Source organism: Fundulus heteroclitus, chromosome 9, assembly GCF_011125445.2.
Source record: "Fundulus heteroclitus isolate FHET01 chromosome 9, MU-UCD_Fhet_4.1, whole genome shotgun sequence".
In the NCBI taxonomy this organism is placed as follows: domain Eukaryota; kingdom Metazoa; phylum Chordata; class Actinopteri; order Cyprinodontiformes; family Fundulidae; genus Fundulus; species Fundulus heteroclitus.
The window spans coordinates 15,040,395-15,066,279 of NC_046369.1; the positions used below are offsets into that span (position 1 = coordinate 15,040,395).

General features: G+C 40.9%; 2 protein-coding genes and 2 non-coding genes across 5 annotated transcripts; 3 read left to right on the plus strand and 1 right to left on the minus strand.

The window, feature by feature from the left end:
- Positions 1 to 5,193: 5,193 nt before the first annotated feature.
- Positions 5,194 to 12,272, plus strand: ncl (nucleolin). 2 transcript variants are annotated; one of them, XM_036141078.1, is made up of 16 exons: positions 5,194 to 5,343; positions 6,312 to 6,410; positions 6,505 to 6,625; positions 7,359 to 7,520; positions 7,826 to 8,206; positions 8,386 to 8,529; positions 8,656 to 8,739; positions 8,826 to 8,949; positions 9,091 to 9,227; positions 9,331 to 9,457; positions 9,858 to 9,994; positions 10,095 to 10,224; positions 10,478 to 10,620; positions 10,833 to 10,959; positions 11,210 to 11,481; positions 11,563 to 12,272. In XM_036141078.1, the coding sequence occupies exons 1-16, from the start codon at positions 5,326 to 5,328 to the stop codon at positions 11,631 to 11,633; spliced, it is 2,277 nt and encodes a 758-aa protein (XP_035996971.1). In that variant the 5' UTR covers positions 5,194 to 5,325; the 3' UTR covers positions 11,634 to 12,272. The 2 variants fall into 2 exon arrangements, with proteins under 2 accessions (XP_035996971.1, XP_035996972.1); XM_036141079.1 differs by lacking the exon at positions 7,359 to 7,520.
- LOC118564265 lies at positions 7,604 to 7,743 on the plus strand. Its single transcript, XR_004931742.1, has one exon. It is a non-coding gene; the product is annotated as a small nucleolar RNA SNORA57 (small nucleolar RNA).
- On the plus strand, positions 9,543 to 9,680 carry LOC118564264. The gene has a single exon (XR_004931741.1). It is a non-coding gene; the product is annotated as a small nucleolar RNA SNORA57 (small nucleolar RNA).
- Positions 12,273 to 19,155: 6,883 nt separating the features above from the next.
- b3gnt7 (UDP-GlcNAc:betaGal beta-1,3-N-acetylglucosaminyltransferase 7) lies at positions 19,156 to 25,638 on the minus strand. Its single transcript, XM_012872560.3, has 2 exons — positions 25,432 to 25,638; positions 19,156 to 22,791 (listed from the first exon to the last, which is right to left on the minus strand). Exon 2 carries the CDS (start codon positions 22,788 to 22,790, stop codon positions 21,537 to 21,539), a length of 1,254 nt encoding a protein of 417 aa, XP_012728014.2. The 5' UTR covers position 22,791; positions 25,432 to 25,638; the 3' UTR covers positions 19,156 to 21,536.
- Positions 25,639 to 25,885: the final 247 nt, after the last annotated feature.

Here is a 25,885-nt window from a genome sequence, read left to right on the forward strand (position 1 = left end):
ATTTGTCAAAACATGGCAGCCATTTTTACAATTTTACAATACATGGATACATTCAGGATGAGAACCTCATCACAACCAAATCACTGCTATATTGTTGTAGTTAGCTGTACAGTGAATGGATTTTTGTATTTTCCTTTATCGTAATGTTTTTGTTTGCTTGTTTGTTTGTTTTTGTATGTGTGTATGATATAGCTTCTTTTATATGTGGGGGTTTGTAAACAGCATAAAATGAACAGCATTGTATAAAACTTGAATACTGGGAAGAATGTGCTGTTGGAAATTAGTGAATAAAGTTTAAAAAAAAAAAGAAAATGTGGTTGTAGCCTATGGTGACAATCCCACAGGGTGCTGAGGAATAGGGCAGAGACGTGCTGGGTGCTCTGATACAGTACAATATGAAAAGATTCATATTCATAAAGTTGTGTGATTCTACCATAATCTCCAGCGTTGATTTATGTCAATTAGATTTTATAAAAGACTGAAGGATAAACTAATATCTAAAATACAACCTAATATTGTGGTTATTTAGGTTGGGTTTTCATATGAACAAAAGCCATTATCATTGTATTCTTAGATACAATGTAGTGACAGAGCTATCTTTTTTGTTGTTGTTGTATTTCATTAATCTGGTGATGGTTTTTAACTAATTGATAAAACTAAAGAAAGATACCCTTAAATTAAAATACCTCCATAAACAAGCTTTTTGAACTGCATAAAAACACTTATTGCACATTAAAAGACATTGCATATTGTACAAAAAAGATTAAACTGGAATACACACAAGAATAAAGCATGAAATACAACAGGAAAAATTTAAATGTACGGCAAAAAGATCAGATATCAATATTTCAACCCAAATTATCATATCTGTGCATCCCTAATATTGACAATTTCAAACCTTTAAATCAGCTAAAGATATTCTGGTCATCTTCAGTTTCCTCTCAGAATTTCCTTTAAGTAGTTTTATTTAATTTTGTTTTAATTTCTTGAAATATATAGGGGATTACTAATAATTATTGCATAATTTAGTGACTAGATCTGATGTAATCATATAGTTTTCAATTCCAACTGTGATATTTGGGATTCTGAGAGTAAATAAAATGTGATTGTACATTCTTGCCTCTCCTTTGTGTAGTGTGCACATTAGACTACCTGACAATAAAAATATTGCCTTTAGACAGATTTTGGAAAGTTATACCAGTAATAAAATATTTATTGAGCGTGATGTTATTTAACATCAAAAAAAGGTATTGGGGAGTCAGACAATGCAAAGACAGCAGAAACTGTGTGCACTGACAGCGTGCACATGTAATACATTCCTAAGGGTGATCATTGCAAAAATTAAACTGACAGCATGACTATAAGGACTGTTCTAAGGACCCTTCCTGTTACCTACTCTTCTTAGTGTCATGTAATAAAAGCTTCATGTGTTCTTCGTGCTGGACCCTCTGCAGTGCCTCTTCCTGTGTGCACCTTAACGCTTTCATCAGCCTATTGCTTAGCCAGTGACTCCCTTTAATTGTCCAACTGTGGGACAATAAAAGATATTTCTTATTATTTTCAGATATTTATATTCTAACATCAACTCACAGTTCTCACAGGTAGAAAACACATACCGTAAGTAATCAGCCATAAGCCACTGTAAACGCAGACTGCCATTTTTTGGAACAACTGAACTACCTGCTGACATTTTTCTGCTTAAGTGGAAGACTAACCCTATCAGTTCATTTCAAAGCATGTACTGCATTACGGTCCATGTAGTAAAATATCATCAGGGCATTGATATAGACTTTTCTCTACTAAGCAGAGGCGGGTAATCCAGCTTCAGAAAGTAAAACGCCTATACAGAGATCAGTTCCAACCATTTGCGTTTACATCTGCACAGCCGCTAAACAGGGTCTAATGTTAAAATCACCTGCTGAACTGAACAGGAGGAAGGAAAACTAGGCAGAGTTTTTACTTTCTCAACCAGAAATACCAATTTTTGCTACTAAGGCCAGAGTTTGAACACCTACCCTAAGACTAAAAACAGATTTATTGAGCAGGTTTATTGTTATGGGGTTACGTTGGACTGTCCAAACCGGCACTGGCGTTTAAGGCCTCGATGGGGAGGAAGAAGCAGGGGGGCAGACGCATGAGAGCTTGGAAAGTCCAACAGAAGACTCACCTTCATACGTGGAAAGGGCTTCTGGAATAAAACAAACAGATAAGCAAATAAATAAATAAAGCCTTCAATGCACGCACAACACTGAATGTGAGCATATTTTAGGGACAACAAAGGGGGACTATGAACAGAGTATAGAGCTAGCAAGGGGGGCTAACTAGCCTCTTGTCCTTATGCAGAACCTTGCTTCTAATTGTCTTTTGTTCACACAAACATTAGCTTACCAGCGATGATGACTGGTAATATAACAAATCATTTTTAGAATCAAATAACCACTTACTGTCATTAAAGAATCCAACACCACGGTGTCCGAGTCGTGGCAACTCTCCCTCCCATTTCTCCTCAGTTGGCTCTTATATATTGAGTCCATTTGGTCAAACCACTCACTCTTCATCTTCTTCATTTTCACCTGGCGGTGTTGTGCTGCTGCAGCAGCTGTTGTGTGCTTTTTTTTTTTATGGCAGGTCTAATTCCAGTTCTGGGGTCGCTGTTATTACAAAAAATGTGACTCCATCCATTAGCCAATCAGAGACAGACAGCCTTCTAGTGTGACGTCTTCAAGTCGATTTGCTGCACTTGGAACCACACCCAAGCAGGTACCAGAAATAGTAACGGTTCCAGGTAGCCGTTACCGGCGGGATGGCCTAACAAGTGACACGCACCAAAGCAAAACATCCACCTTACTAGTGGAAAAGGGGCACAGGAGTCTTTGTCAATTCTGGTGGCTGTTCTTGTGCAACCTGTAGTTGCAGAAGCCCATTCCAAATCAGATGCAAATTCATGACCCACCCGTCACTCTCCTGGGTTGTTAGAATCTATTGGTGTGAGTTTCTTTACTTAGCATTCTGAATCATGATTAGACTGTGTATGTGATTTCTTTTGAAAGAGTTTCGAGACAGGGTTGTAGACAAGGTCTGAAATTACCACTCGGCAGACGGCAAATGCGAGTAAATTTGTCCTTTGCCGAGTAAGGGCTAGCTGCCACATGGCGAGTAAATGTTTGCACCAAATAAGTTGTGTTTTTCAGTCACACTTGCACATGTGACACGAGAACTACAGCAACTACATCATGTATGTTTGCTAACAACTAGCGTTTAGCTCAGGCTAATTACGGGATTACGTGGAGATATTTAGCAGGGGTCATTCAGAATTTATAATTTTGTCGGTAAAAAATATGCTTGGCTGGTTGATTCTTACATCTACCGGCCAACTTGGCCGGTGAATCAGGAAGTTAATTTCGGACACTGATTGGAGATGCTTGAAAGCTGAAACCACAATCTTTCCTCGGTGTTCAGTGTTGACTTTTCTCTTTTGATTAAGATGGTTTCCTTCACACTTCTTTCAAACCAAAATATTCAGTTTTGTTCCCACACCCAATAACATGATCTGAAAATACTCAGTTACATGCTTAGTTATATTAACACTATAACGTTTTGACAAATGTAATTATACTGTAGTATAGCAACTTGTAGAGGTTAACTTCCACAAACGCAGTATCTTTTGTGTCTCAGTTTAAATAAATAGAGGAGAGGCCTGCAGACACAAACTACAAGAGACCATCCTCCAACTTTGCTTCTACTCAGCAACTAGCTGGTAAGCTGAATGGTTTCTATTGTTGGTTTGAAAAGGCCAAAATCTCTCCCCCCCTCGGTTTTCTGAGATCCACAACATCACAGGTCCTACAATGGGAGCCCAACACCATTACCATAAACAAGAAGGCCTAGGAGAGCATGTACTTCCTGTGCCAGCTCAGGATGCTTGACCTGCGTAAGGAACTGCTCATCTACTTCTGCACAGCCGTCATCTAGTCTGTCCTTTGCTCATCCATCACTGTCTGGTTTGGAACTGCCACCAAAAAGGACAAGGTCAGCCTGCGATGGGCTGTCCGGACTGCTGAAAAGATAATCAGTGCTAACCCGCCCTCCATTTAGGACCTGTAAATTTCCAAAGTCAAGAAACATGCAAGAAATATCACATGTTCCAACTTCTACAAAGCCAACAGTCAAAACCAACAGTCAGGAGCAGCGTGTTCCCACAAGCCATCACTCTAATGAGCAGCTGACTGATAAAAAAAAAAGAACGCTGTTCGAAGAGCACTTTTTGGTGAACTGTAGAAATCATATATAATTTTAAGAGTCATAATGCAACGATGCTCATTGCACCATTGCAATATTGTCTCAATATTTCTGCTTGTTTATAGTGTTCATATGTGTTTGCTGTGGTGTTTGATTTTATTATTGCATCATTGTGTTATTGCACTATTGTATAAATAAGCACATCATCAGAATTGTACATTCCAGTGTTAAATTCTTCACGTGTACACATACCTATCAAATAAAAATATGTATTCGGACAAATACATATTTTTTAAGAGCTAAAAACTCTCCATGTTGCCTAATCAGCATTTTGACGTGATGTTCTTCAATGAATATAAAGATTCAAAGAGATATTCATTGAAAACAAAGTTCAATAATGGCCTCTTGCTAAAAAAAACCAAACATTTAATTTAACTTTCCAATCAGTCCTTTGATACTACTCTTTAACTTGTTAGTATATTTTATCCCTTAATAAAGTTTACCTTTCTCACTATATAGAAAATTAAATAGCATTACAACAAGCGAGAAACGGTGACTATGTGCTTAGTGTTTTTTTCATAGTAGGCGTACACCACGTGCGGTCATGGTCCATAGTTTAAACCCACGTGGTTAAAACAGCTGCATACGGTTTAAACGACGTTTTGAGCAGTTGAAACTTTGCATGTTGCACTTTAGTAAACTACCAATAGAGCTCTAGGAACATTTGAACATGACTATTTTTGAGAGATTCATAAAAATAACATGATCGTTTTGTGTAACATAAAGCAGAATCGGCGACAATGCAAATAATTCGATTTTTTTTCCTGCGTTTAGTGTAAATTCCAGCATATGCAATGCGCAAGCGCGAAGCAAACACCACCACTTGTGATTGGTTGATGCAGGTATGTGGGCGGAGCGGCGTCATAGAGCAGGGCAGGAGAGCACCCGCGGCTGCGACCGATCTGCCTTTTCTAGTCTAATCTTCCATCGTGCAGACACAACCACGTGCATGCTCTAGCAGTTCAGTCATCTGTCTTTAAACATCCAGATTCCCGTGTTTCTTTGAAACACACGACAGAAGTAACCATGGTGAAGTTAGCAAAGGTAAGTAAAATGCGTCAATGTTTTTTTTAACCATTACACCGTATCAGCACGCGCTTGTGAGAGATTAAGCTGTTTACGCACGAGGCCTTCACGTTGAATGCGCTTGATGCGTGTGTAAGAGAATTGTACACTTACTTACAATAGAAGCATGTTCTAATGTGCGGAAGCAAACTAGTAGGTCACATAAGGTTATTTTTATGGCTGGTGGTCGAGACTGGCCGGCTTATTTTTTTCCTAAAACACGTTTATCATCGGTCGAAAATATCAGCGTTTCTGGCCTAGCCTGGCCTGCTAACTGTAGCCTGATTTTTCAAGATGGCAACCAGGCTCCTCTGTGTTTGCAGTAGCTTTTAGCCTTCCTGGAGGGGTTAAATTCAGTAACTGAAACGCCGACTAAAAGTGCATTTTTTTCATTTTGTTTTTTATACCTGTAGACTTGGAAGTGTGCGCTGATGTTAGCTAAACCTAAGCCATAGCTTTAGCTTTGTGTCGCGTTTCCAGCAATATTTTTTTCCCTTGTGCTTGACGATTTTATGTATTTTCTCTTTTTATGGCAAGCGAGTAGCGCTCTATAACCCGTATAAAGCAAAAAATAAAGTAAAAAATAAAAATAAAAAATGTTGACTTAAGCTTAGCACACATGCTAGCTGGCCCGCGTTATGCGCCCCACGTGGGTGGGTGCACGCTGTGAGTGACACACGAGGCGAGCAACCAAAACCGAGAGTGTGCATCACAGTGCCCCAACGCGGATAACATGACGTTCATGTTAACTTTAATGCTAACTGCAATAAATACATACTGTATTTATATTTACTGCAGTTAATGTTAAAATTATTTTTTTATATAAATTGGTAATGTACATTCAATTACGATCACCCTATACTTGACTACATTTCCGCTGTGCCAGTTTTCGATGTTTTTTTTTGTTTTTTGTTATTAAAAACAGTCCGTTTGTGTGTCATCCACAGGCTGCGAATAAACAGGCTCAGAAGAAAAAAGCCCCCCCTCCCAAACAGGTGGAGGAAGAAGAGGACTCTAGCGAGGAAGACAGCAGTGAAGAGGAAGAGGTACTGTTCCCCAAGATACTTTCCATTTTCTTAATTTCATTAATTTTTTATATATATATTTTTTTTAATTTTCGTGTTTTTTTTTATTCATTAGACTCCTCCACCCAAGGTGGCAAAGAAAGCAGCTCCAGCAAAGAAAGCTAAGCCAGCTGTTAAAAATGGTGTTACTGCTAAAAAGGCCGAAAGTGATGAAGAAGAAGAAGACGACGAATCAGGTATGCTTTGAATGTCTGTTTTATTTTTATTTTTTTGTGATGACTCCAAAAATTGTTTAGGTAAAGAATAGTAAATGCTTTAGATGTGCAAGCGTCTTGTCAACGCACCAGGAGTAAATAACACTTGTGACTTTGTGCACTCAAACTTAGTCATAATGTTCACAATAAAGATAAAAGAAAACTCAAAGACTCGCGTTTATTCTCAGTAATGCAATACCCAGATGGTTCTCTTTGCCTGCTTTAAGATGTCACGGTGTAAAAGGTAATGTGCAATTGCCAGTTTTAGTGTTTAGATTTCTAAAGTACATATTTAATTCTTGAACTAGATCTTGTTGCTACAATTGTCTTTGTTGCAAGTATGACATGTTTTTTTTTTTGGGAGAAATTAAAGTTGTTAAGCACTAGTTTCATCACCAGTGGCTTAAAATGGCTGAAGGGGGTCTGGGCATCTTTGGAAGCACAGGATTTGTAGCTATTTTGTAGCTACTTCTGGTTTTTAGGTTGAATAAAAGAAAATGGCATAGGTAAGAAAGATGGTAGATTCAAGGCGTACTTGACAAACGTCCTTTAGTGTCATGACGAACTTTAATTCGCAGAAACCCTGTGAACGATTCATGGCAAGAGATCAGATTTTTAGGGTAAAATTTCAGAGGGTATACTGTCTCTGTACCAGAAAGCGCCACACGTTGCCACTGTAAGGACTCTTATCTAAAATTGTCCCGTGGTTTGACAGAAGAGTCATCTGAGGAAGAGGCACCTCCACCTAAAAAAACGCCTGCTAAGACCGCACCTGCTAAAGTAAAAACCCCAGCTAAACCCACGCCGTCTAAGGCAGCCGCTGCAAGGGCAGAGGAGTCAGACGAAGATGATGATGATGATGATGACGATGAGGATGGTAGGTGGTGGCAGAGTTGTAGCAGAAGCAGCTTTGTTGTGCATGTGTTTATGTGATGCTTTACTCTAGAATTGTTTCCAAACCCTCCATTTCTTGGCATGCATGGGGTTGTTCAGTTCTCATGCGTGTAATGTACGGAGGAAAAGCAAAGGCAGCGCTATGTCTTCGGTGCCGGTGTGTATTTCATTGTCTGCCGGTTCTATCCTCAAACGCTGTTACATGCCAATGCAATGTTTGCAATAGCTAGATGATGATTTTATTTAGCACTACTGTTGAAATTAAAGAGACTATTATTCCATGTGCAGATGAATCGGAAGAAGAGGCCCCACCTCCCAAGAAAGCCGCTAAGCCAGCAGCCAAGCAGGCTGCAAAGGCTGCTAAGGGTCCTGCCAAGCCCCCAGCGAAGGCCCAGCCCGCAGAGGAGTCTTCCGACGACGATGAAGAGGAATCTGAGGAGGAGGCCCCACCCCCTAAGAAGGCCGCTCCTGCTAAGCCTGCTGGAAAGGGAGCCGCCAAGGCTGCTGCTAAAGAATCCTCTGACGACGACGATGAGGAGGAGGATGATGATGATGACGACGAAGAGGAGGAAGCTCCACCACCCAAGAAGACGCCACCAGCCAAAAAATCGGCAAAGCCAGCAGCCAAAGCACAGCCTGCTGAAGAGTCATCTGAGGAAGAGGAAGATGGTAAGACGAGGCCTGTTTTCTGTTTTGATAGAAAAGACCGTTTTATGATGATCACAAGGGACTTAATACTGATCATGTATGATGTCAACCTTTTACATATCTGATACAAGTTGGCCATGTTTGTTAGGTCTGTGTGGTGTCAGTGAAAGGATACTTATGTTGTTGTTCAACCTCTGCAGACTCTGAAGAAGAGATGGACACCACCCCAGCTCCAGCTGCCACAAAGGCAAAGAAGGCAGGCATGGTGAAGGCTAAAGAGGAGTCAGAGGAGGATGATGATGACGATGAGGAGGAGGATGATGACGATGATGATGAGGAAGAAGGTGAGATTGTGGATAATCTGCCACGTAGTATGTTTTCTCCTTCTGTGGTTCAAAATGTATATTTGGTTTTCCGTGCTCCAGATTTGCCTCTTTAAATAATTAAATGCTTTCCTTCGTCCTTCACAGAAGCTCCAGTAAAACCTGCAAAGAGAAAAGCAGAGGCCAAAAAGGAGGCTCCATCTGCCAAGAAGGCAAAGACCGACGGCGAGGGTAAGACATTGTTACATCGGTCAGTTTTGGCTACATCACTACGTTAATGCATGACGACACTAATACTGCTGACTTCTTTCATCTAGCATTCAGTTTATTTGTTGGGAACTTGAACTCCGCCAAAGATTACGAAGAGATCAAGGAGTTGCTGAATACATTCTTCACAAAAAACAACTGTGAGGTTACAGATGTCCGGCTTGGAATGTCAAAGTAAGTTATTTTGAGTTCTTCTTGGCTGCTGGGTGTATTGAGTTTTTTTTTTTAATGGGATATACTGACATCTTTATATGGTTCAGCTATGGTCTTTTTTGCCCATGATATAAGGTGACCTGTCCCTTTTTACTTTGGTAGGAAATTTGGCTACGTGGACTTTGCAAGCGAGGAAGATCTTAACAAAGCACTGGAGCTGAACGGCAAGAAAATCATGGGTCAGGAGATGAGGCTGCAAAAGGCCCACAAGAAAGGAGAGGCCCAGGATGACAAGAAAGGTAATTACTTAACTTTTGATAGAAGAAATCTGACCTCACTGGTTTTGTCTGAGCGCGTTTCTGTTTCTAATGCGGATGTTTGTTTTTTTTTTTTTTTTTTCAGAGAGAAGTGCTCGGACACTGTTTGTGAAAAACCTTCCTTTCTCTGCGGCGGCTGAAGACCTGAAGGAGATATTTGAAAGTGCAGTTGATATCCGGTTACCCCCAGGCACAAATGGCCAAAACAGAGGGTGTGTTTTTTTTTTAAGAGTTGTAGCAGAAGCAGCTTTGTTGTGCATGTGTTTGTGATGCTTTGCTCTAGAATTGTCTCCAAACCCTCCATTTCTTGGCATGCATGGGGTTGTTCAGTTCTCATGCGTGTAATGTACGGAGGAAAAGCAAAGGCAGCGCTATGTCTTCGGTGCCGGTGTGTTTCATTGTCTGCCGGTTCTATCCTCAAACGCTGTTACATGCCAGTGCAATGTTTGCAATTGCTAGATGATGATTTTATTTAGCACTACTGTTGAAATTAAAGAGACAATTATTCCATGTGCATTATTTTTTTTTATTCTGATATTTTTATTTATTTTTTAAAACATGCCACTAATCCTAGCAGTTTACTTTAAAGTATACACTTTCCTCCGTTCACAGTATTGCCTATATTGAGTTCAAAGACGAGGCTGAAGCGGAGAAGATGATGGAAGAGGCCCAGGGCGCAGAATTCCAGGGGAGGTCCATTGTAGTCGACTACGTTGGAGAAAAGAGCCAGAAGGGAGGACGGACACCTGGTGAGCATTTAAACCATCGTGCCAGATTAAAGTAGCATATTTAGATTTAATTGTTAGTGTCCATAACGGTAATCCCCTGACTGCTCCTCTTGTCATGCAGCATCGGCAGCTAGCAGCAAAACACTGGTGGTGAATAATCTCTCCTTCAATGCCACTGAGGATGCGCTGCAGGCCACTTTTGAGAAGGCCGTCTCTATAAGGATTCCTCAGAGGGACGGAAGACCCAAAGGGTATGTTTACCATTTTGTCAGAGGCTCAGCGTACATCTACCTTCTCATGAGCTCCTGTTAATCTAATCTGTGATTACGCATGGATTCGCACGAGAAGCAGAGCCAGAGCTCAGTTAGAGTTGGCTTTGTCCTGTTTTCAAATGGGCATTGTCGATGTCTACTGTGCTACAAGTACCAATGTAGATGCTTTTCTGTGCTCCCCCTTCTGTTTCAGTTCTGATAATTAACCCGACATTATGCTCTTGGTTTTTAGCTTTGCTTTTGTAGAGTTTGAAAGCGCAGATGATGCCAAAGACGCTTTGGAAAACCTCAACCACACAGAAATCGAAGGCCGCTCAATCCGACTGGAGTTCAGCCAGAACAGCGGCGGCAGAGATGGAGGCAGAGGAAACTCTGGTGTGTACTCACGCTTGGTTTTTTACAGTTGTCCTCGCATTTTTCCCAGTTGACCATGCCAGATATGATGAAAGCTTGACCTTCTGAGATTTCATGAAGACTCTAAGATAGTCAAGTCCTGATCTGGTGTCCGGGATGGGGCTTAGGCTTATTGGAGCAGGTATTTTTCTTTTCCCACCACCATGATTGTAATACTTTTTTTCTTTTACCAGGCCCAACCAAAACTCTCTTCATCAAGGGTCTTTCCGAGGACACAACGGACCAGACTCTGAAGGACTCCTTCGACTCGGCTGTGGCAGCCAGAATAGTTACGGACAGAGACACCGGCGCATCAAAGTGGTGCGTTTTCACTGCTTCATACATTCTCCACGGCTCGTTGTCGCTTCTAGTGAGCACCTGTCTGTCTAGCAGTGGCAGCGTGTGGGTTCACATGAGAAGCAGAGTGAACTCACAGTTAAACAGATGGCTTCCTAGGTGGATGCTGTCCATGTCTGATGTGAGACAAGTTAAAGGCAACAAAAACAAAGTTGTCTTAATGTTCCTGAAGATGTTGTTTCAATGATCAGTAACTCAAGTCCCCGCTCAACAGTTTCGGTTTCGTGGACTTCGACAATGAGAACGACTGCAAAGCAGCAAAGGAGGCCATGGAGGACGGTGAAATAGACGGCAGCAAAGTGACCCTCGACTACGCTAAGCCAAAGGGCGAAGGCGGCTTCCGTGGCGGCCGGGGTGGATTCGGAGGCGGATTTGGCGGCGGGCGAGGAGGAGGATTCCGCGGAGGCCGTGGCGGCTTTGGTGGCCGGGGAGGCGGCGGACGAGGAGGAAGGGGTGGACGCGGAGGCGGCCGTGGTGGCTTTGGAGGTAATATTTACAAGTATTAACGCAAGATTACAGTGTGGACGTGTTTAAATTGTACTTAAGGAATCTCTTTCTTCGTTTTAGGTGGAAGAGGAGGTGGCGGCGGTGGATTTGGAGGCAGACCCCAGGGGAAGAAAATCAAGTTTGATGACTAAATGTTGAGCTATTTTTTTTTTTTTATGTTTTGAAATGGACTCTGGCTTCATCAGTTTTCAGAGCCTTTGGACATTCCAGAAAACGTCAGTGATATTTAACTGTAATGGGGCATTTTAAGCCCTTTTGTCTAGACCCTCACCTACTATACCCTCCTGTGCCGGAACGGTACTTCAGACCTTTTCAGCTTATGTGCTACGTGTGAGAACTGAATGTCCAAAATGCAGACCTGCACCTCTTTTCCTCCTAAGGTTTTTCAGAAGGAGTAAAATGGAATATCTGAAAAGCAAGTTTGTGTAAAACAAAGAGAACTTGTTTTGTCAGATATATTGTGTAAATTAAAACAGTTTGTATGTTTTCATTTTACCTTTTTGTAAAAAAGAATTTACACTTGTATCCATTTTTATTTTTTTGTGTTTACGTTATCAGTAGTTTTAAGTTTTACTTTGAATTTATTCATATTTTCATGGTTCATGCTGCCGAATGTGTCATGGTTCTTTGTCAGGGGTCAGTAGCCGAGAAAGTAACGTTGCGGATGCAAGGCCACTGTTAAAAAATACGCCTATTGACTAATCTTGTTTCCCCATCTCCTGGATTTTCATGTTATGAAATAAAATCTCTTAGGGCCTGATTTAAAATAATTTCTTCTGAACATTGAATTTTATTTCTCTTGAGAAATCAAGCAAACGTGCTTGTGCAAAAACAACAGTTTAGCATTTAAACGAGTTTCTGCAGAGTTTCATGCTATTTTACAGGGCTAATGGGAAAGGGAACTGAATTTACTTTTGGATCAGGTTTTATCCCTGATGTTCCGTATTGATGTGATTTCGAGTCTTTTTCCCATCATAGTTTATTTTTTCTTGATTGCTTCCTTTGTAAGATTGGTTAAGATGTAAGCCACCTAAAAAGGCTGGCACAGGATGTAAGCTTTAGTGGACTACAGAGGAGCAGTGAAACTGAGGATAATGCTAACTGACTTCAAAGTAGCCATTTCAAAATATAAACTGATGGCCTGAATATGCGTGCATTTGTTTTGGTGGAAATTTGACAATTGTATCCACTATAATAGTATATACTACAATAGTACTGTTTATTAGCTTTAGGAAGTTGGCTGCAGTTGTACTGTTGAAATTAAAAAGGATAATTTCTGAAATTTTATGCAAAAAAATGAAATGGTCTGCTCCGGCTGCGTAGATGTGCTTCAGAATTATTGATTTGATTGCAAAGGAAGCGATCCGAGTCCATGGTTTCAAAAGGGGCATAAAATGACTCCGATCATTGGGACCAGAGGGAACATGGAAGCGCTGACATGCGCAGAGTTGTACTTCCGCCTGTGCTGAGAGAAACAAGCGGAAGTGTTCGTTCTGTGAGCAGTCCGGGGACACGCGCCAGGTTCTAAAAACTGCTGCCTACCACAGGGTGTTGAGCGCTTATGCTTTTTAATAAAGGTATCGGCGATAGAGCAGTTCTGTTTCCCCGACAGTCGGTCGGGATTACGTCGACATGCGGCACAAAGGCCCAATGTTAAACAATCCGAATGAAATGGTCGGAACAAATGTTTAGGAAGGACGTCTAGATTACGATTCGTCATAAACCACCCATTGTATTCATTCCGATTGACTTCTCAATTTGGCGCGTTTTAGTTAGGTCCGTTTCGATTATTTGTTCATGAAAAGACAGCGGAGGCTGAGTAAACTGTTGACCAGCAGATGGCGCCAGAGCAGCAGTCAAGACTGTCCATCCGCTTACTGTGAACGGGTGAATCTCACAGAGGCTCACCTAACAGCGGCTCTAAGTGACCAGTTTCTTGGAGAGAGGGGGTATCCATTGCCCCCTAAATCTTTAATGCAAGTTGTTTAGGAATCTTAACTGGATCTTCATTTTTAAGGGAACTGATGTCAACCAGTTCTTGACCGCTTAATCTGACCAAATTAGTATTTTATCTCAGAAAAATCATGATGTACTCAGACATACAAAGGAAAGTAAGATCTTATGTCTTGGTTCCATTAAAAACCTTTAGATTTGTCGTTTAAGAAAAACATGTAAAAAAGAAAAAAAAAGGCTGACAGTTGTATGGCCTGAACCAGTGTTTTCTATTTGTTGCTCAAGACCTGGGCCCAGGGTTGAATTCAATCTTTCTGGCTCTGACTGAGTCTATTACCTTTGAGATATAGCCTTATGATGTACACATTGCTCACGTCTGACAACTTTAACAACCTTGAGGTTTTTGAGGGAAATGTACAAGCACAGATTATTCCACCCCAACCTGCAGGTTTCTGGGAGGAGGCCGGGTTGACATGAGACCATCAGCGCTGACGCTTTGCTTTGGCAGAGCTCTTGGCAGGTCTGTCGTGTCGGTGACACCACAGGCCAGGGGACAGCAGCAGAATACAGTCACTCGATGGCTCTTGGAGCTGAACAGGGTACTTTGTTGCTGAAGGTGCCTGGGCAGATACCCTGATAGTGGCACCAATGAATGACTCTATTTAGATATCTGTTGCCTTCTGTATTTAGGACTAACAGAGGTCATGGTAGCTCTTCTATGCAGCGTTGAGTCCCTGTGTCATTTCTTTCTGTTTCGCCTAGAGATGCTCCTTACAGGTCAACTTCTCTTTAGGTAATTTTTTTTCCTCGCCTTTGCTATATTCAATACATTAATTTAACCGTTACTAAGTGATATATAGATGCATTGCAAAAATACTCATACTCTGAACCTTTTCACATTTCTGACACAATTCACGCACTGAAGCCTCTGCCCAATGCTCAGGTCTTGCCGGATTACTACTGCAGAAAAGCACCCCAACAGCATCATGCTGCCGCCACCATGTTTTTTTTTTCCGTCCTGTTTCCGTCCCATCTGGCATTTTTCTCAGTGTTTGTTGTGTCTCTTTGGTTTGTGACAAACTCTAAATGGTGATTCTATTTGCTTTCTTACAACAACCGATTTAATCTTACCGCTCATCCACAAAGGCCAGAGTTGTATAGTGCCAGACTAAAGGTTCTGTCCAAAGATTATTTTAACCTGAGCCTCTGAGTTCTCTGCATCTCCTCCTTACTCACCATGTACTTCCATGCTGCTTCTCGGATTAATGCCTAGCTTGTCCAGCCTGTTACTTTGGTCTCGCTAGCTGTGCAGCTGTGGCATGGTCTTTCCATTTTCAAGGGGTGGATTGAACAGAGCCCTGTGAGATGTTCATAGATTGGGATATCGTTTGTAGTCTTACCCCGCTTTAAACGTCTCCACAGATTTGATCCCCAGTCACGGTCTCTGGTCTTCATGATACCATCTGTTCGCTAATGTTCTCAAACAAACCTTTGAGGCCTACATAAAACAATTGTGTTTACACTGAGATTAAGCCACATTTATTTACATGACCGCTGAACAGACTGGATTTTATTTGGGGGTGTCAGATTACAAGGAGCATAATAGATATACACACTGCACTTTTCTGGTTCTCATTTATAGAAAGGAAAGTTGAACACCATCCATTCTTTTACTCGTGTTGGTCTTTTACAAACAATCCAATTTAGATACGTTGAGGTTTTTGCTTCTACCTTGACGATACTGAGAAAATGAAAGTAGAAGTGTTTTTTGCGAGGCATTGTGACTGAGGTAACTTTCATATTTTTTGCGAAGTGAATCTAGGATAAATGTTTAACAAAGTCTGATGTAGAAAATATATATTTTATTCAGTTGTAGTTACCAGACATCTCATGGCTTCCTCTATCTTTGCTTCTGCCAGAGATTTTATATGTATGGATATATAATTGTTAGCTCCAGAATAAAGAATACTATTCCTATATAAAGCCCTTTCTATAGCGGTCCTTTATAATAGGACTTTTTTTTTTTTTTTTTTTTAAGAAAGTAGAGATCCAGTGTGAAAGTTTGCATCCTCGTCCAACCGGCTCTGTGACCAGGCTGACATCAAACGCTTCTTCCAATCCATGCGAGCAAACACGAAGCTCAGGTCTGGACGCTGCTTGTTTACTTGCTTGCACAGACAAACATCGTCACTTGAGTGAGATGTTTACGCCAAAATATACAGCGCATCTTCACTGCTGCTTGATAAGTCAATTGTGTCCGCTTTCCAAATGCCTCTAGCTTGAAGACCTTCACAGGGTGAATTTTTTTTCATTACCATTAGGTGACACTCTTTCTTTTTTTTTTTTTCCTCCCCAATTTAAATCTGATTTCAGTTGTGACATGTTGCTACCACATGATGGTAAGAAAAAGAGTCTGTGGTTTTTACTTCTTCTTTTTTTTTGGTAATTGCTTACTTTAATTTATACAGATCTCCATTTGGCTTCCAGCTTATGATATCTTGACGCAGGAACAATGTTCTTTGTCCACGTTCCTTGTACAGTATTTTATGCAATACATTTTGTAATATGAGCAAATAGCACAATTTTCTGTCTTTCAACTCCTTAACCGGTAACTGTTTTAGACGACCATGCAAAAAAAACTTGATTTAGAGTAGATAAATGGATTTTGAGGCTACAACATCAGATGTAACTATAAGCCACATGTTCTGCAAACGTTTTTTGCTACAAAGTAGGATAAACTTTTATGAAATCCTTTACTGAAAGCCTTTGGCTGTTTTTTTTCCCCTCCTATTTGTCTCTAGTCCTTGTAGCAGAAGGCCGTGGCAGCATATTGTGCCTTTGTGTTCTTAAAAGTCCTGAAAGTAGACAGATATGAGAAAGAAGAAAAATGCCATCTCAATAATCCAGCTAGAAAAAAAAGAGCTAAATAGGTCCTTTGAATGGGTTATCTTTGTTGAAATGTCTCCAAGAAACTTTGAGAAGAGACAAAATGTTTCAACAAAGGGGAAACAGTCCAGAGGACCTACTCAGCTTTTTTCTTATTCATTTTTTTTTTTTTTTATGCAAAGTATTGTATCTACACGGAGAGGAAGTCCTTTCTTAGAATCAGTTCTTTCAAGATGGACATTGGCGAAGTGGCCCCTTTCATTTCACACCCACGAACAAATGATGCACGGAGGAATACGTTATCATTGTGTATCCTTATTTCTCCTGGTTGAGTGTAATTTGATCAATTATAGAGATACATTCTAAAATGTCTAAATTATAGGTATGGTTTAAATGTTTCTGAAGAATTTCCGCCACACCCCCATTTCTATTGATTGTGGTTCTGACCCCCATATCTTAAATATGAACGATTGTGAGCCCTGATCAAACAAACAAAAAAAGTTGATCAACTTCTTGTTGTTGGAAATAATTTATTGGAGTCACACAACCCAATTTCCTTTTTTGTATTCCAAAAGGTTCGGTACAAAAGGGCTAAAACAGCTAAAGTGGTGTTAAAGCAGATATGTTGATGCTCGTTTTGTGCTGTGCCGACTGTTAGAGATACAATGAGTTAGGATGACACGTCTCTATAAAATACAGTTTTGCTCCTTGTAACATGATGACCATGTCTGTAACGCACTGTACAAGTCCACTAAGATTATTTCAGCATGTAGCGTGATAGGCGACCACTGTTTGTATTCAGAACCAGCCGCGGACTGATTGTCGCAGCTGCTTAAAAACCCGTTTCTCTATCTTTGAGCTTATTAAGCTGTCATGCTGGGGTTAGTTTCTCTCCTTCCCCCTCCTCCTGTTTCACATGAACCACTCAGACACCGAACCGAGCTGGTTTTTCTGGTTTCTTTCAGTGATTTACCACAATATCCCGACTTCTTATCAGATATGCACGCCCTTGTTAAAATGCCATTGTTGTAATGTAAAAACAACGAGACCACGAATAACCATTTCGAAATGCTTCCAGATATATTGTAGCATACTTCCTGTGCAATTCATCTGAAGAAGAAATCTGAAACAAGCCCTATAACTAGTTCTATAGCAAAGCATGTTAAAGATTTAGGTTGCAGTCTTATCAACACATATCTATACCTGGGGGTGTTTTCACACCCTCAGGAAATGTCCTTTGCACAGCCCTCTTCTGGTGACCCCTAAACTCTGTTTAAATCTCTCATAAACTTTAATTTTCATCCCATGAACTGGATGTACTCTGGGAATCACAGGGATGTTGAAATGTCAAATCCATCATCATCATCCTCAGCTTTCAGGTAAACAGCTGAAGAGAAATGGAACTGCACACAATTGCATTCACCTACATTTCACCAGAGGAATATTAAGCCGAGCCCACGATGCTGCCACCCCCGGATTTCATGGTGTTATTTGCTCAGTTTTAAGTTCAATTGTGGTTGAAAGATGCCATATTATAAGGAAAACATTTTTGTGAGATGTATTTTTTATTATTATTAAATTATATCACAAATCTAGCATTTTGATAGGGGTCTGTACACATTTCAGTGCCCCGTTTCAACTTAATTTAGCCTTTTTGGCCTTTTTATAGCTATTGCCTACTGTACAAGTTTAGGGTCTTCAGTGGGGAGCGATATGATAAAACATGAGGGCAATGGTAATATTTCAAAAGCTTTATGCTAACCTTTACTTTTTAGTTGTAAAGATTAGCAGTTATAAAGAAAACTACTGTAATTCAAAAGCAAATAAATAATGCAAAAATGAAGTTGAATATTTTAAAATGAACGATAAAAATGTTTTTTTTTTAGACCTGTTGATCTAAGAGAATAGATTTTGGTTTATGAACGAGAAGACGTTGGGCCTAGACTCTGCGTCTTTATGCTTCGCCATGTCTATAAAGGAAGTGTGACATTAAGCAGGATGTCTTTGAGTAGCTCAAAGTAAAGGTTGATGCCCTCTGACAGAGTAACAACCCTTTGTGGCTTGTATGTATTCGAACACGATGCTGTGACTTAGATCAACCCCCCCCCCCACACTCCTATATGCAAATTCCACCTCAATGCAAATTAAAAGCAAACTACTAATGACATTTTTGCAGACGCACATACCTTCCCCCCCCCCCCTTAATCTAAAATTACCAGAGCATGACCTCAATACTCAGTAAATGATAGGCACATACTTTATAGGGTCGTATCTGATAAGCCACACTGAAAAATCCAACAAAAGGCATAATTCAGCTCAGAGGTTGGACACCAGATCATTTTAACATTGTCTGTAATACAAGAGATGATTCTAGGAGATAAACTCTGTGATACTCCTTTGGCTCTCTCATGAAGCACAATATGATGATCCTGTTTCCTGCATGGCTCTGTTGTACTTTCGCCTGAAGGGGAAGGTATATGATTATATGATTTGTTTTGCAGTGTCCCCATTGTCTTTCATAAATGATGCGTTCACTGACGGTATCGGTTTGGTGAAAAGACAGTTGACAAGGACACTTAGCAGAAACAATACCAAATGTAATCTGTATTCTGGGATTTTTACCTTCTAAGAACTTAATCAAAACAGAGAGTTGAGTACAAAGTTGACACTTAAAGTAGAATTTTGCTTTTCCTCCTATTTGTGCTTGTTCCTCTGGTCTGAACGTTTATGTAACCTTCAGTTTATACTCTCGTTAAGTAACCTGATCTGAATTTGAAATGAGATTTTAGATGCAGCTAGACAAAACAGCCAATCTAGGACAGATTTTACGACTTGATTTATTTACACATCACAACCCCATGTATGTGTGTGTGTCTATATATTCAATATTACATATATGTACATTTAGACATAATCACCGCCTACTATACCAGTATCATTTGGGATTATAATCACATAACTTTACAACATTGTGTTTAAATAAATTCAAGAACCACCACATTTGCCCCGTTCGTTCATTGGGGGGACAGAAGGCATACGCTCGTACCAGCAACTGTTTGAAATTCACAGTGTCGTTGTCACCTCCCCCCTAACAAATCCACGTCAAGTATATCAGCACATTCACATCCACAGACTTAATGTGCGTAACAAGTAGAAACACGTGTTTTAAAGTACATTAATATGCATCCAGTTCATGTCTGGGTTTAAGCAGACACGATCCAAAGGATCAAGTGAAATGACGTCTAGAAGACAACTTTAAGTGATTCAAGTATTACTTGGAAAAACCCTCGAATTAGCTCTTAAAACGGCCATCAATATTGAAAAAAGTTGCCCCAATGGACTTCCATACATATATGAAAACATAAATGTGTACAGTTAACCTTTGTTATATAATTTATTTTCAACTTTTCCTAAATCAGATACTTAAAAATAACCTTTTGACAGCTGTAATATTTTTCTCCAATTCAAGCAATTTCTTTCAGAATTCAGCAATGTTCAAGCTTCAAGACAACGTAGAATAGCTCAGCGCTGATTAAAATGTTGACTTAACTTAACCACTGTGTTTGTTTTGCTTAAAGCGGTTTCACATTGCAAAGCTTGGTAAATAAACCTATCTATGTTTTGCCATATTTCATAATAACAGACAGCTCCTTTAAGTTCGAGCTCTTTTTAACAGGACTGAGAAGAGTTAAAAACAAAAAAGTAAGTTAATAATTTGTTTTCATTCGCTAAATTATTCAACTCATACCAGCTCTACCTATTTAAAGGAATTTTGCCAAATACATTGATTCGCACATTATTTAGGGTTAATAATATAGTGGCTGTAAAACTAGCCAATTTTAACAAGTTTTAGCCTGATTCACTTACATTTAAGAGCATAAATATTTGAGTTTAGCTCTGCTAAATTATTTATTCTTGCCTGCTTTTGGTTACGCTCGTGCAGTTTTCATTTAACAAGGTCAAAATAAGTATAAAAGACAAAGTATGAGCATATTGTGCGTTAGTTTTTGCCCACACAAGTGGGATTTTCTGAGTTCCTAGTCAGAAAAGCATGAATCCCAACTCCATTTAAGGCTTAATTTTGACTAATATATATATATAATCAAAGTATAGACAATTTTTAAGCACTTGTGATGGTTTCTTTCTCATTAAACCAGAGGCAAACATAGTTTTGTGCAATCAGTATCTGTTGAGACCTTCCTTTACTGTTTGAAAATCTGTTCCAATATGTTGCCAATAGTTAGCACTGATACTCATAATAATAAAAAAACCAACAGTTGCCAAACTTGCAGCTAGAAAATGCTCAGGTGAGAAGTCATTCCCAGATCTTGCCGCAGATTCAGATTCACTGAACTCTTTTCTTTGTTTTTCTGTTTTAAATAAAACAACAATTTAAAAGAAATGTAATTTGACCGACTCACAAAACACTCGGATCAACCCTACAAGATTACGTTAAGCCAGCCCAGCTGTATCCTAATACACAACATAAATGGTGAAGTAATTTATTATTATTTATTGTTAACAATAAATAATAAGTGGTTTGTTTTAGAGTGTAGTCGTTTCTTCATCTGACTTGAAATCATCTGAAGCCACAGCAGCCTGGAGCATGAGTGACTTCGATTCCTAACAAAACCATTGGACTTTCTACTTGTACAAAATGCACTTTTTTTCTGCTGATGTTGCAGCTAATACAGTAAGACTTTTTTTATAGTATTGTTTATACTTTTGAAATGTAAGTTCATTATCAGTAATAATCTAAAGAGAGGACATTACCACCAAATGAAAGGACCACAGAAAGAAGGGTGAGGAAGGCCTGTATGATTCCTTGTGGCAAACTGAGACCATTTTTGAACGTTTGCAGCAGATCCCGCTGCGGCATATTAAATAACAGAATAAAAATTGGAATTTGAGCTAACAGAGTTCCTCCATACACACAACTGACAAATCTTCAAAAAGCTTTAAAAAAAAAAAGTAATAATTTATTTGACGTTTGAGGAAAGCCTCTAAAAGATCCAAATGCTGCGCAGTATCAGCAAATGAAAAACAGTCTTTGTCTCTCTCCACATAAAGGAGATTTTTAGGCTTTTTTTTTTGCTCCCTCCTTCGCCGCTTTTTGACAGCGGGTTTTTCTTTTTTGCCGCTCGCCTCGGGTAAAGTTCAGCTTGTGGGTTCTGTCTCTGACTCTCCCTTAGGAGCTATAGGAGCTCTACTTTCTTGGAGCAGTTCAGGTCGCTGTTGACCAGATGCCACATGTGCAGGAGGTCGGGCGGGAGGAGCTTGTGCACCACTATCATGTTTTTGAAGAAACAGGGCTCCCGGTTCATTTTACTGTTCTTGTTTTTCACCAGGCCAAACGTCTTGAAGGCGTTGTGTTTCACGGGCGTGACCTGCAGCGCCTCCAGACACATGCCCAAGAACACGTCGTCGATGGGGTACAGCTCCAGGGTCTCGGCGGCCCAGTGGAGCCTCCTCGCCAGCTCCCCGTGCATGAGAAACCCCCCTCCGCCGGCGTACGGCGGGTAGTACGTTTTATTATACAGCGCCTGGGGGATGTAATACTTGTTCTCCTTCTTACGGATGGGCTTGGCCTTGAAAATCACGTCCCCGACAAACAGGTTCCTGTCGCGGCTGCTGCCTTCCAGGAACTCAAAGATGTTCTCAATGCTCACGAAGACGTCGTCGTCCCCCTTGAAGACGTACTGCACTCTGGGGCAGTAGGTGTGGAACCACTTGAGGAAATGGGTCTCTTTAAGGGTCAGGTTGAAGAAAGTGTCTAAGAAGTCCCACTGAAGAATATCTCCGTAGATATAGTCCTCGTACTCTACAAGTTTCTGATGGTTAGCTCTCTCTGCCTCGTTCGAAGGCTTGCCGAGCAAGAAGAGAGTCTTTATCCTCTTGCCGTTGACCACCTGCTCCTTGCCCCAGGTTTTCCGTATCACTTCCCTGCGGTCGTGCTGGGTGGCCACCGATTTGATCACCATGAGCAGATAAATCTCTCCCGCGCACTTTTCTGGGTGGTTGAGAAGCATGGGGAAGAAACGGCAGTGGCGATAAAGCAGGAACTGTCTGAAGTTGTCCTCGAGTCCCCTGAACCAGGCCTGGCTCGACAGGTTGAGGTTGGCGCTGCAGTTGGAGCTGGTCACGTCCCAGTTGCCGAGCCTGGCGTCGTCTGTAGCCCTTGGCCGCTGCGTGGTCGCCGAGGCTTTGAGCTGTAGCTTCTGCCGGCCCACCATCCAGAAGCTCTTCAAGCCCAGGTGAAAGCGAGGCTTCTCCTCCGGGGGGGCCTCGGGCTCGACGGCCTGGGAGACGTGCATGCGAGCCTGCCGCTCCAGCTCAAAGGGAGCCGCCGAGTTGATGCTGCCCCTCTGGACGACGGTGAGGGCCACCACAGCCAGGAAGAACACGGCACACACCCTCTTGTACACTCTCCAGCGATCCCTGTTGTTCATTCTACAAGAATTCAAAAGTCACAGACAGCATTGGGATTAGTTAGCATTACTGTGCGTCTTGATTTGAACTGTATCTGCTACGTCACTGAGAGGAGGAACATTTTCTGTGAAGATCACGATGCCCTGGTTACATTTTTTGCGTGAAATTGCCTTTATCCACTTAGCTCCGATGTATTTTATTGGATATTTATATGGTAGACCAACACAACGTAGAGTATAATTGTGAGCTGCAAATAAAATTCTATATTGTCTTCACAATTATTTAGGAGAACCACAATATCCCAAGCTTTTGAACGTCTCACAGACCCACTATTCAATCCATAATCTGAACATGGAATAAGTACGTCAAAACTACGAAACCTACCAAGGCACGTCCATCTAGCTAAACAGACGGACCCGTGGTAACTCTGGAGGAGCTGCCGCAATCCAGAGCTCAGGTGGGGAGAATCTCTTGACAGAACAACTATTAGTTTTGCACTTCGCAAATCGGGCCCTTGTGAAGGAAGAGTACGAATAAAGCCACCGCGGAACTAAAGCTGTAAGAGGTTCCATTTACAAGCCATGTAGGGAAAACAGAAAACATGTGGTGGAAAGTGCTCTGGTCAGACAAGACTCAAAATAAACAAACGCTGACCCTCACCCTAAACACACCAGGTCTATGGGGAAAATTGTGTTGGCAGGTTAAGCTGTAAGGATGCGTTTCTTCACAAGGGACAAAGAAGCTATAACATGTCACTTTTGATCAAAGCACAGCCATGCATGTGATAAAATCAAGTCCTGTAAGGAATTGAAAACTGCCCTCTAACTGTTTTGCAAAAAAAAGAATTCCAAAAAAAGGTAAAAAACAAAGCAACTGGACTTGTTTTCCGTAGTTGAAGACGTTTCGCTTCCTCTCCCGGAAGCTTTCTCAATTCAAAAAGTCTGGAGTAATGATGAGTAACAAGCTTTATACCATTCCAAACAAAGGCCTGTAATGGCTTAGATAACATGCAAATTCAACCGAAACAGGACCACCCCTTAGTAATGGGCGGTCGTTAAAACCATTAAGCCAGCGGAATGGACCGAAACTGGTCCACTCCTCTGTAACGAGGAGTCGTTAGAGTTGTTATCGATAACAACTCTAACGTTAGAGTTGTTATCGATAACAACTCTAACGACTCCTCGTTACAGAGGAGTGGACCAGTTTCGGTCCATTCCGCTGGCTTAATGGTTTTAACGACCGCCCATTACTAAGGGGTGGTCCTGTTTCGGTTGATTTTTGCATGTTATCTAAGCCATTACAGGCCTTTGTTTGGAATGGTATAAAGCTTGTTACTCATCATTACTCCAGACTTTTTGAATTGAGAAAGCTTCCGGGAGAGGAAGCGAAACGTCTTCAACTACGGAAAACAAGTCCAGTTGCTTTGTTTTTTACCTTTTTTTGGAATGACCATGACCTGGATGACTGAGAATCTTCACCAGCAAAAAAAAGAATGGCAACAAAAAAAAAGACTGTCTCTATGTGCAAAGCCGGTAGAGACATATCACACAAGAGCAAATGGTGGTTTCAGGGAAAAGTTTCCAGGTCTACTTTGTGGCATAAAACCCTAATAAAAGAAACTGAGCATTGCGGTTGCAATATGTGAAAAGTCCAATCAGTATCAATAGTTTATTACAACTCTAACACAAAACATTATTTTTTTATCTCTTCTTTATTTAGGCATCATTAGAACAAACTGTGTGGATAAGTTGTAATGGCTTGCTGTGGCAACCCCTGAAAAGGAAAAGCGCTGAAAGGACTCCTATACTGTGTTAAGAAGACGTTATGGGAATCTTTATAAGCAGGCTAGTCAGCGAAGGAAATGAAAGTCAAAGTCAAGAGGATTTTATCAGAAGAAAAAAGCAAACAGCGTGTGAACACGCATTTTAAGGACGCATTGTGTTTTACATTAGCCCCCCCACACACACACACACACACACACACACCTTGTGGAAATAAACAATAAAATCAATCCCAGTGGAGCACACATAATATAATCAAAGCAGAATCAAGGTCTTCTGCACAAACACATGGAATGCGCCTCAGATTCTCACATTTCCATAGTGTCATGCCCGAGCTGGTTTCATTCACGTCCACTGAGACATTCCCAAGTGGGCCCCCTTACCTTTGAAGGACCCCCCCCCCTCCCTTTCCCCCTTTTTAATTACCAACGAGATACTTTGTTAGTTCTGGGGAAAAACAATCATGTAAAGAACGAAAGGCTTTAAATGTGCATCAGATGCGTTTAGTTTTCTGACGTCAGTATCTTGAAACAATAAATCATTTCATTATTTGAACTAAGCAAAGAGCCAAATAAAATAGGCCCACTTTGAATGGGTCTCGAGTAAACAGCAATTGTTTATTTCTCAAATCAAATGTAGAGTTTTGAGCACCGGTCCATACGTCGGTTCTTGCTTTAACGTTTCAGTAAAAAATGCGTTTGGTTTTATTTAAATGAGGCGATCCCAGCTCCGTCGCTTCGGCTGAATAAACAATTTGCCACAAGGTTATGGGGTGAATAATTGCTTAAACACTAAAAGAAATTCAGCGACATAAAAGTGACTGTCAGCACGGAAATGTAATAATTTGATCAACTTTTGAGAAAATCTGAATAAAACTTACATGTTCTGTCTTCAACTGGTGACGACTTGACCGCTCGACCAACAAAATGTCGATATAAATTATTATTATTTATTTTTGTTTTTGCGTTTCCGAAAACAAATCCTCTGAGGGCAATCTGGTCTGAGTGAGGAAGCGGCTACAGAGAGAACAGATGTGCCAGCTGAGGAGCTCCCTTTGCGCACTGACGTCTCTGAGCGTCGCGCGGTCACCGCTGAGGACTGCCGCGCGCTCCGAGCCGCTTTTAAAGGCTCCGCTGCGCAGAGCGGCACGTGGAACAGGATGTGGAAAACTAAATAAACAGCGCGGCTACGCATGCACGCCTTTAAATCACAAGTTGACAAAAAAAAACTCTTAAGACAAACCAAACATTCAAGTCTTCTCGTTGCTAATGTTCAGGTGACCAGACAGCCAGGTGTTAGTAGACTTGGAGTCCTGGACTAACATGGCCGGGGAA